The following is an 11,655-nucleotide window of genomic DNA, read 5'->3' on the forward strand; positions in this document are numbered from 1 at the left end:
GCCTGCGCCACCCGGGAGGCCTTCCCTGTCATGGTTTTTGCGCCATCAATACAGATACCAACACATCTTGACCACCAAAGTCCATTTGATGTCACAAAGCTGTCCAGTACTTTAAAAATATCCTCTCCTGTTGTACTGGTTTGCAGGAGGTTTTCCTTCATTGACCCCCCCATAAACATAATGGACATATACCAGGAGCTGTGCCAGACTCATCCAGCTGTAACGCATAGGATTCACTGGCTTGTATGCGAAGCAGTAGTTGTTTCAAAACATCTCCTGCCATGTCACTGATGCGTCGTGAAACAGTGTTGTTTGATGAAGGCATTGTCTGTATAGTTTTTTGGGGCATTTTCCCCCAGCATTGTCACAGCCATATCCGCTGCAGCAGGAAGAATTAAGTCTTGCTTTGTCCAAGCCACTCGGTAGCTCACCATAAAATACAGCTTCTAGCCCCTTCTTATTAATGGTATCTGTTGCTTTTATACATGTCTTACTACTCGAAAGTCATCTTAATTCTCGCTCAAAAAGATCCTGTGGCTTATTTTTCAAATTGGCATGTTTTGTTTCTAAATGTCTGCGCAAGAGTGAATGTTTCATCAACTTGTGAGATAGTACTTTTGCACATATAACACACTGTGGCTAAGGAAAGGCACTACTCCCAATATAAGTGAACCCCAAATCAATGTAGTTCTCATCATATTTGTGCCTCTTCGATGGTCCAAAGTCCCTGTCTGTTGTTTGGTGCTTTCCCGGGTAAGGGGGCAGTAGCTCTTCGGCCGCATCAGATTCACAACTGTCAGTGTCTATGCTAGCTAAGCTAACAAGAAATGTAGAATTACTGAAGCTACCATTGGATGTGCTCGTGGAAGCAGAACAACTTGTGTCGTCAACAGGTGCAGGTGTAGTACTGCTGGTAGTAGAGCTGGTATCTGTCTCTATGGACGCGGGCCTTACTTTTTCTAACTATTCATCCATTTTCGAGCAAACGGAATGAGCAGCAGCTACGTTTGGCTACATACGGACCGGTAATGGAATTCCCGCGAGACAGTGTTGCCAACTCCTCAGTAAGGAAAGTATCTATTGGCTGTCCTAAAAGTCGCTAATGACGGCATCACCTAATTTGCATAATTGGCCATGTGCATGTAATTGTGATGGACGCTGTAGGGGAGAGGAATAACTTCGTCGGAGAGACAAAAAAATTGTAAAAAACACCCTAAATATGTTTAGAACTACAAATGAACTTTCTTCTGTCGATTCTTGTTTTTTTTAAATGTCACAATTCCAACCCTCCTCCTTTATCCGGGCTTGGGACCGGCAAAAGTGACCCAAAAGAGACACTCTGGTGGAATTACTTAGTTTATTGTATTTTGTTTTTTTGTTTAGTTTTTTACATTTATATCCCGCCCTGAATGTATGCCAGGGAGGGATCAGCCATCGGCGGCTTCCCACATGCGCGATTCATTTGCAGTCTGGACGTGGAAGGGTGAACATCTCCTGCAGCTGTGAGGGACTGCTGCGCGAGGATGGGCCGCCTGTGAGTGCTTTGGGACGGGGTGGGGCCTACGGCAGCATCCGCTGCTCGTTGAGAAGAGTAAGAACGATATGTACTTAGTAGTCTCCAAGTCTCCAATAACACCAGAAAAAGTTGCTAGTCGCTTTTTTGAAAATGTGTCGCTAGAGGGGTCTGAATACTCGCTAAATATAGCGGCAAAGTCGCTAAGTTGGCAACACTGCCGCGAGAGAGTAACGGTTAWTGTTATTGGATGTTAKTTATTTGARTAGGCTACCTGTATTTGACATTGTGATGTTATTTRGCTGAACACTAAATAACACTTAATTTTCTTTTTGGCAGTGAAACGAGGCTACTCAGGCGAGAAAAAAACCTCACCCAAATGTATAGCCCCGTTGGAAAATATAAATGGGCTGTTTGAAAATGTGAATTAAAAAAAATATTTATAGATCTTTAATGTGAATCACATTTTTAAATTTGGAGTATCCCCAAAGGCATTGCGCATTTTTTTTCTCTTTCAGTTTGGGAATACCTGCCCTAGGAAAGATCTACGATCAGCTTCCTCTCCCTCAATCCTAACATTAACCATTAGTGAGGAAAACACAAAACTTACTTAAGTCAGCCCCTAGGGGCTCCTAGTTGCTCACCTGTCAGCAGCATGGCCTGGGCACTCATCTCCTCATGTTGCTGAGCGTCTGCCAGCAGGGGCCAGTGTTGAGCCCAGGGGCCTCTGTATCCCCACAGCAGCAGCTTGAGCACCAGCCTGGGAGGCACACCGAGCACCTGGCGTTGGTCCACCCCTACAGCCCTAGCCAGGGCCATCTGCAGCTCTGCTCCCATAGGGATGGGGACATGGAGAGGGGCCCCAGATGGCCCAGGGGCCACGGAGGCAGGGTTAGGGAGTAGAGAGGTCCTAGGGTCCTCAGGGTTGATGTTAATGTGTCCAGACAGACACAGCTCTCTCCACTTCCCCAATAGTACCATCCGTACATCTGGCACAAATGGACCCAGGTAGGTGATGGTGGCAGCCAGGAGCAGAGCGTCCCCTGATATGGTCTGGTTATTCATTTCTGTCTCCTACAGAAGAGAGGAGGAGTGGAGCATGTTATGGTTCTTTATTCTCTAGAATAAAAACAAAATTGCATTATTGTTAAAACATCAATACAAAAATAAAAAAGATTGATTAAAATGTAAATAAATTACTGTAGGTAAAATATAGCAGTAAGAGTTGTAATGTAACTCTATTCCCAATATAGTGCACTACTTTTGATCAGGGCCCAAGTAGTGCACTATATAGGGAATAGGGTTCCATTTGGGACATATCCATTGGTATGTATTAGTATGAGTGTTTTGGTGTGTTTTTAGTATGAGTGTTACTTCCCTTTGCTGCAGCAGTCCAGTCAGTGATGTGACACTGAACCTGCTGTACTGCAGCAGCAGCCTTTCTTTCCAGGGTCTCAGCCTTACGCAGCTGGGCGGTCAGCTCTTCCAGGTCCAGTCTGAGCAACTGCTGCTGTCTCTCCATGTCCTCCAGCTGCTCCCGGGCCTCCTCCTCTTGCAGCCTGGTGTAGTATCGCAATACCTAGACGTTTGTTATTTATTCAAGGCCACCTGCTCCAATGCTTACAATCTTCAAACTTTCCTAATTCTTATATCTAGGTTGACGATGGGAAGGTAAAGACAACGCAATAATTCTATATGGAAGCGTTAGAAAATACACATTCATGGGAACAGCACCATTGCTGGATTCTACAGGATTACCATTGAAAACATGATCAGTGGACGGGATATCCAGTAATTAAGTGGCTGTAGATACTTTTAAAAACATCCAAATGAATAATGACAGTAAAGCAGTTATGGCATGTGTCTGCTGAATACCTTGCTGAAATTCACTACGATTGTGTTTATTTTTCACTTTGATGGCGAACTTTCTGTGCTGCTATCACTGACTCCCAGTCATTCCGAATGTAACTTGTTGAATAGTGGCACTAAGAGTTATGGTATATTTGAATCCTCTTGTCTTAACTGGCATATTTTTTACCTAGTCCTTTATACAGTGCATTCAGAAAGTATTCAGACCCCTTGACTTTTTCCACATTTTGTTACGTTACAGCCTTATTCTAAAATTGATTAAATTATTCCCCCCCCCCCCCTCAGTCTACACACAATACCCCATAATGACAAAGCAAAAACAGGTTTAGATATTTTTGCAAATGTATAAAAAAAGAACACACTGAAAAATCACATTTACATAAGTATTCAGACCTTTCACTCAGTACTTTGTTGAAGCACCTTTGGCAGCGATTCAAGCATTGAGTCTTCTTGGGTAAGAGGCTACAAACTTGGCACACCCTTATTTGGGGAGTTTCTCCCATTCTTCTCTGCAGATCCTCTCAAGCTCTGTCAGGTCGGATGGGGAGGGTCGCTGCACAGCTATTTTCAGGTCTCTTCAGAGATGTTCTATCGGGTTCAAGTCCGGGCTCTTGTTGGGCCACTCAAGGACATTGAGACTTGTCCCGAAGCCACTCCTGCACTGTCTTGGCTGTGTGCTTAGGGTTGTTGTCCTGTTGGAAGGTGATCCTTCGTCTTAGTCTGAGGTCCTGAGAACTCTGGAGCAGGTTTTTATCAAGGATCTCTCTGTACTTTGCTCCATTAATCTTTCCCTCGATCCTGACTAGTCTACCAGTCCCTGCCGCTGAAAAACATCCCCACAGCATGATGCTGCCACCACCATGCTTCACTGTAGGGATGGTGCCAGGTTTCCTCCAGATATGACGCTTGGCATTCAGGCCAAAGAGTTCAATCTTGGTTTCATCAGACCAGAGAATCTTGTTTGTCATGGTCTGAGATTCTTTAGGTGCCTTTTGGCAAACTCCAAGTGGGCTGTCATGTGCCTATTACTGAGGAGTGGCTTCTGTCTGGCCACTCTACCATAAAGGCCTGATTGGTGGAGTGCTGTAGAGATGGTTGTCCTTCTGGAAGATTCTCCGATCTCCACAGAAGAATTCTGGAGCTCGGTCAGAGTGACCATCGGGTTCTTGGTCCTTCTCCTCCGATTGCTCAGTTTGGCCGAGCGGACAGCTCTAGGAAGAGTCTTGGTGGTTCCAAACTTCTTACATTTAAGAATGATGGAGGCCTCTGTCTTCTTGGGGACCTTCAATGCTGCAGACATTTGGTACCGTTACCCAGATCTGTGCCTTGACACAGTCCTGTCTTGGAGCTCTACGAACAATTCCTTTCACCCCATGGCTTGGTTTTTGCTCTGACTTGCACTGTCAACTGTGGGACCTTTTATATAGACAGCTGTGTGCCTTTCCAAATCATGTCCAATCAATTGAATTTATCACAGGTAGACTCCAATAAAGTTGTAGAAACATCTCAAGGATGATCAATGGAAACAGGATGCACCTGAGCTCAATTGAGTCTCATAGTCTGAATACTTATGTAAATAAGGTATTTCTATTTTTTATAAAATTGCCAACATTTCTAAAAACCTGTTTTTGCTTTGTCATTATGGGGTATTGTGTGTAGATTGCTGAGGATTTAATTATTTTTTATCCATTTTAGAATCAGGCTGTAACGTAACAAAATGTGGAAAAATAAAAAGTCAGTGGGTCTCCATCACTCTCCTTCTTGGTCAAATAGCCCTTACACAGCCGTGGGTCACTGTCCTGCTGAAAAACAAATGATAGTCCCAATAAGCACAAACCAGATGGGATGGTGTATCGCTGCAGAATGTTGTGGTACCCATGCTTGTTAAGTGTGCCTTCAATTCCAAATAAATCACTGACAGTCTCAACAGCAAAGCACCCCCACACCACCTCCTTCACCACACATGCGGAGATCATCCATTCACTTACTCCGTGTCTCACAAAGACACGGCTGTTGGAACCAAAAATCAAACTTTTGGACTCATCAGACCAAAGGACAGATTTTCACCAGTCTAATGTCCATTGCTCGTGTTTCTTGGCCAAAGCAAGTATCTTCTTCTTATTGGTGCCATTTAGTAGTGGTTTCTTTGCAGAAATTTGACCATGAAGGCCTGATTCACAGTCTCCTCTGAACAGTTGATGTTGAGATGTGTCTGTTACTTGAACTCTGTGAAGCATTTATTTGGGCTGCAATTTCTGAGGCTGGTAACTCTAATGAACTTATCCTCTGCAGCAGAGGTAACTCTGGGTCTTCCTTTCTTGTGGTGGTCCTCATGAGAGCCAGTTTCATCATGGCGCTTGATGGTTTTTGCGACTGCACAGGATTAACTGCCTTTCATGTCTTGAAGTAATGATGGGCTGTCGTTTCTCTTTGCTTATTTGAGCTGTTCTTGTCATAATATGGACTTGGTCTTTTACCAAATAGGGATATCTTCTGTATACCACCCCTACCTTGTCACAACACAACTGATTGGCTCAAATGCATTGAGAAGGAAAGAAATTCCACAAATTAACTTTTAACAAGGCACACGTTGAAATGAATTCCAGGTGACTACCTCATGAAGCTGGTTGAGAGAATGCAAAGAATGTGCAATGCTGTCATCAAGGCAAAGGGTGGCTYCTTTGAAGAATCTCAAATACATTTTGATTTGTTTAACACTTGTTTTGGTTAGTACATGATTCCATATATGTTATTTCATAGTTGTGATGTCTACACTATTATTCTACAATGTAGAAAATAGTAAAAAATAAAGAAAAACCCTTGAATGAGTAGGTAAGCCAAGTTAACAAACAGATCACCGACCATTTCAAATCCTACCGTACCTTCTCCGCTATGCAATCTGGTTTCCGAGCTGGTCATGTGTGCACCTCATCCACGCTCAAGGTCCTAAACGATACCATAACCGCCATCAATAAAAGACAATACTGTGCAGCCGTCTTCATCGACCTGGCCAAGGCTTTCGACTCTGTCAATCACTGCATTCTTATCGGCAGACTCAACAGCCTTGGTTTCTCAAATGACTGCCTCGCCTGGTTCACCAACTACTTCTCAGATAGAGTTCAGTGTGTCAAATCGGAGGGCCTGTTGTCCGGACCTCTGGCAGTCTCTATGGGGGTGCCACAGGGTTCAATTCTCAGGCCGACTCCTTTCTCTGTGTATATCAATGATGTCGCTCTTCTTGTGATTCTCTGATCCACCTCTACGCAGACGACACCTTTCTGTATACTTCTGGCCCTTCTTTGGACACTGTGTTACCTAACCTCCAGACGAGCTTCAATGCCATACAACACTCCTTCCGTGGCCTCCAACTGCTCTTAAATGRAAGTAAAACTAAATGCATGCTCTTCAACCGATCGCTGCCCGCACCCGCCCGCCCATCTAGCATCTCTACTCTGGACGGTTCTGACTTAGAATATGTGGACAACTACAAATACCTAGGTGTCTGGTTAGACTGTAAACTCTCCTTCCAGACTCATATTAAGCATCTCCAATCCAAAAGTATATCTAGAATCGGCTTCCTATTTCACAACAAAGCCTCCTTCACTCATACTGCTAAACATACCCTTGTAAAACTAACTATCCTACCGATCCGTGACTTCAGTGATGTCATTTACAAAATAGCCTCCAACACTCTACTCAGCAAACTGGATGCAGTCTATCACAGTGCCATCCGTTTTGTCAACAGAGCCCCATATACTACCCACCACTGTGACCTGTATGCTCTCGTTGGCTGGCCCTCGCTACATATTCGTCGCCAAACGCACTGTCTTCAGGTTATCTATAAGTCTTTGCTAGGCAAAGCCCCACCTTATCTCAGCTCACTGGTCACCATAGCAGCACCCACCCGTAGGACGCACTCCAGCAGGTATATTTTACTGGTCATCCCGAAAGCCAACTCCTCCTTTGGCTGCCTTTCCTTCCAGTTCTCTGCTGCCAATGACTGGAACGAATTGCAAAAATCACTGAAGCTGGAGACTTATATCTCCCTCTCTAACTTTAAGCATCAGCTGTCAGAGCAGCTCACCGATCACTGTACCTGTACACTGCCCATCTGTAAATAGCACACCCAACTACATCATCCCCATATTGTTATATTTTTTTGTTGCTCTTTTGCACCCCAGTATCTCTACTTGCACATTCATCACTCCAGTGATAATGCTAAACTGTAATTATTTCACCACTATGGCCTATTTATTGCCTTACCTCCCTAATCTTACTACATTTGCACACACTGTATATAGATTTTTCTATTGTGTTATTGACTGTATGTTTGTTTATCCCATGTGTAACTCTGTGTTGTTTGTGTCGCACTGCTTTGCCTTATCTTGGCCAGGTCGCTGTAAGTTGTAAATGAGAACTTGTTCTCAACTGGCCTACCTGGTTAAATTAAGGTGAAATAAAAAAAGGTGTCCAAACTTTTGACTGGTACTGTATATCACACACACATGCTCCCGCTACTGTCCTTCAACCAAATTACAACAGGACTTCACACCTGGCCACACGCAGCCGGGCACGGCTCTCCGCCATGCGCACTTCCAGCTGTTTCTTCCGGGCCTCCTGGGGGGCCATGTGGCGCTGGACACAAGCATACTGGTACACTGCCCTCACCCAGCGGCACAGGGACTCACACGCCCGGCTCACACCTCGCACAGACTCCGGTAAGAATGCTCGTTGCGGCACTATCTGGCCCAACTGACGGAACAGGTCGTCGCTCAACATGGAGCGATCAAAGAACTCCAACTCCTAAGAAATAGGACAAGACAGATTACCTCATGATAGGAGATATTCCTTGAACTTTGATGTATGTCACTGCAAACTCACTGTGCATATTACAAAGAGTATCCCTTAAAAATAAAAAGGATAGGTAAGGTCGTAAGTTTCTTAATTCCTCTCATATATTCTACCAATAGAAAATTATGCCTCATCCCGTTTGACCCCTGACCTGGAAGAAGTTGGACTGTCCCAGCAGCTGTTTGCTGCTCTCCCAGTTGCGTGGGCGGTTGAATAACAGGCATATGGCGTCCATAACGATGATCACTCCGTCTGGGGGAAATCTGTAGCGTCGCACCTCAACCAGGTCTGACGTGCTCAGAGACTGAAGAGCATCAAGTGCAGTCTGGTACAGAGGACTCACCTAGGTAGGTCCAAGGAAACATAACATACAGTATTAGGAACATAATAAGACAAACATCTAAATGTCCCCCTTTTCCCTACATAGTCCACTATTTTTGACCAGGTCCCTGGTCAAAAGTAGTGCACTATACAGGGAATAGGCAGGCGTAGTGTGCTAATGTGATAAGTATGATGATTGCAGAGAGGTGAGTGATACTGGGACCATATAGATAGAGAGGCTGATGTTATTATCTATGAGTGGGACCTCCTTGAAGGCGTCCTCTGCCTGCTGTTGGGCCTGATGAGTCTGTTCCTCCAGGTGAGATAGTCTGTTCTCCTCCAGTAGACAGTGCTGCCGGGCACGCTCACACAGCGTTCGCTCTGTGTCTGTCACACGCTGCAGCGGGTACAAGCACTGGAACACAAACAGACAGGCAAACCCATTAATATGGGATACCTCCCAAATGGCACCCTATTTCCAATGTAGTGCACTACTTTTGACGCGGTCCATAGGGCTCTGGTCAAAAGTAGTGCAGCATATAGGGATAAGGATGCCATTTGGGACGCACACATTTTGATTTCCAAAGGTACAGTACAGATTATGTTGAACACTGAAGAGAAGCCACATATACAGTCGTGGCCAAAAGTTTTGAGAATGACACAAATATTAATTTTCACAAAGTCTGCTGCCTCAGTTTGTATGATGGCAATTTGCATATACTAAAGAATGTTATGAAGAGTGATCAGATGAATTGCAATTAATTGCTAAGTCCCTCTTTGCCATGCAAATGAACTGAATCCCCAAAAAACATTTCCACTGCATTTCAGCCCTGCCACAAAAGGACTATTGTGGGGTTTTATAAAGGTTTTTTGACATGCTTAACTAACTATAAGCTAGTAGGGCTTCTTATGTATTAAAGTTTGAATTGCTGACTCTTGTGAACCTGCATTTTCCATTGTTCTCACTCTTACCAGTGCTCAGGGCCTAACCATGAATATCAGCCTGAAATGTGTGTGTGTTAAAGAGAGCGCTGTACTGTATGAAATATGTGTGTGTATGAAACAAATGTACAGTAGTGTGAAGCTGTACTGTGTGACGAGACTGTGCTAATCTTAGAGAGACACAGGAGGGGTGAATCATGAGACTGCTGACTGTGGTGTACAATGGACTATAACCCAATACTATAAAAACGTGATTAGCAACTATATCATATGTGATTGAATACTATAACAAACGTGATTAGCAACTATATCATATGTGATTGGATATTGACAACCTGTTGCCTGGGCGCCTGGATGTCTGTGTGTGGTGCTGGAAGTAACAGTTAGCTCAGATAAGAAGCTGGAAGCTGTAGTTAGCCTTGAGCGAGAACAGTGGACAATGTATACAGATGCAGATATCTCAGACAATGTTTATAAACTGTCTGACCCCAGTCCTGGGGTGAAGGAGCGTAATCTACACAGCAACAGCGACGGGACAACAGAGAGCGCAAAGGGGCTAGGACTAGCTTATGTCCAACACAACGATAGGCTGGGTGAGTCTAAACCACGCCAGTCTCTACTCTGACAGGCCGGCTCGGAAGTGGAAACTATCTCTTGTCATGAGTATTTATTATAATGTTCTTTGTCAGTAACAAGTGTCTTCTCGTTTCCACCCTGCGGGTGGTGCAGTGGACCCGTATATACGAAAAATGCATTGCCATTTATTAACTTTTGAATTAAACAATTATTTTAATCAAGTTCAGGTGTCCTATTGTTCCTATCTCAGTTGAACTTACGCAACCCTACACTAGCTGACATATCAGTGATTCTCTCGTTAACACAGGTGTGAGTGTTGACGAGGACAAGGCTGGAGATCACTCTGTCATGCTGATTGAGTTCGAAATAACAGACTGGAAGCTTCAAAAGGAGGGTGGTGCTTGGAAATCAATTGTTCTTCTCTGTTCAACCATGGTTACCGGTGCAAGGAACAGGTGCCGTTCATCATTGCTTTGCAACAAAAAGGGCTTACAGGCAAAGGTTATTGCTGCAGTAAGATTGCCCTAAATCAACCATTTATCGGATCATCAAGAACTTCAAGGAGGAGGCGTTCAATTCGTTGTGAAAGAAGGCTTCACGGGCGCCCAAGAAAGTCAGAAGCGCCAGAAACTGTCTCCTAAAGTTGATTCAGCTCCGGGATCGGGGCTCCACCAGTACAAGAGCTTGCTCAGAGATGGCAGCAGGCAGGTGTGAGTGCATCTGCACGCAGTGAGACGAAGACTTTTGGAGGATGGCCAGGTGTCAAGAAAGGCAGCAAAGAAGCCACTTCTCTCCAGGAAAAACATCAGGGACAGACTGATATTCTGTCAAGGTACAGGGATTGGACTGCAGGACTGGGGTAAAGTCATTTTCTCTCTGATGAATCCCCTTTCCGATTGTTTGGGGCATCCGGAAAAAAGCTTGTCCGGAGAAGACAAGGGTGAGCGCTACCATCAGTCCTGTGTCATGCTAACAGTAAAGCATCCTGAGACCATTCATGTGTGGGGTGCTTCTCAGCCAAGGGAGTGGGCTCACTCACAATTTTGCTAAGAACACAGCCATGAATAAAGAATGGTACCAACACATCCTCTGAGAGCAACTTCTCCCAACCATCCAGGAACAGTTTGGTGACAACAATGCCTTTTCAGCATGATGGAGCACCTTGCCATAAGGCAAAATAAAAAACTAAGTGCTCGGGTAACAAACATCGATATTTTGGGTCCATGGCCAGAAACTCCCAGACCTTAATCCCATTGAGAACTTGGGGTCAATCCTCAAAAGGTGGGTGGACAAACAAAACCCAACAATTCTGACAAAATCCAAGCATTAATTATAAAAGAGCTGGGCTGCCATCAGTCAGATGTGACCGCAGAAGTTAATTGACAGATACCAGGGCGGATTGCAGAGGTCTTGGAAAAAGAAAAAGAAGGGTTGACTTTGCATCACTTCATGTAATTGGTCAATAAAAGCCTTTGAAAATATCTAAAGACACTGAAGCAGCTAACTTTGTTGAAATTAATATTTGTGTCATTCTCAAAACTTTTTGGCCACGACTGTAAGTAATGTCAAAGTTTGGAGCACCT

General features: G+C 44.4%; 1 protein-coding gene across 1 annotated transcript in view; it reads right to left on the reverse strand.

The window, feature by feature from the left end:
* Positions 1–11,655, reverse strand: part of LOC111949512 (dynein heavy chain domain-containing protein 1) — a 45,494-nt gene that overhangs the window by 7,698 nt on the left and 26,141 nt on the right. Inside the window, exons 31-35 of the mRNA XM_023966753.2 lie at positions 8,820–8,969; positions 8,385–8,576; positions 7,935–8,185; positions 2,888–3,072; positions 2,158–2,580 (exon numbers count right to left, since the gene is read on the reverse strand). Coding sequence (XP_023822521.2) covers positions 2,158–2,580; positions 2,888–3,072; positions 7,935–8,185; positions 8,385–8,576; positions 8,820–8,969 — 1,201 coding nt within the window. The remainder of the gene's footprint in view (positions 1–2,157; positions 2,581–2,887; positions 3,073–7,934; positions 8,186–8,384; positions 8,577–8,819; positions 8,970–11,655) is intronic.

This window comes from Salvelinus sp. IW2-2015, linkage group LG22, assembly GCF_002910315.2.
Source record: "Salvelinus sp. IW2-2015 linkage group LG22, ASM291031v2, whole genome shotgun sequence".
In the NCBI taxonomy this organism is placed as follows: Eukaryota; Metazoa; Chordata; class Actinopteri; order Salmoniformes; family Salmonidae; genus Salvelinus; species Salvelinus sp. IW2-2015.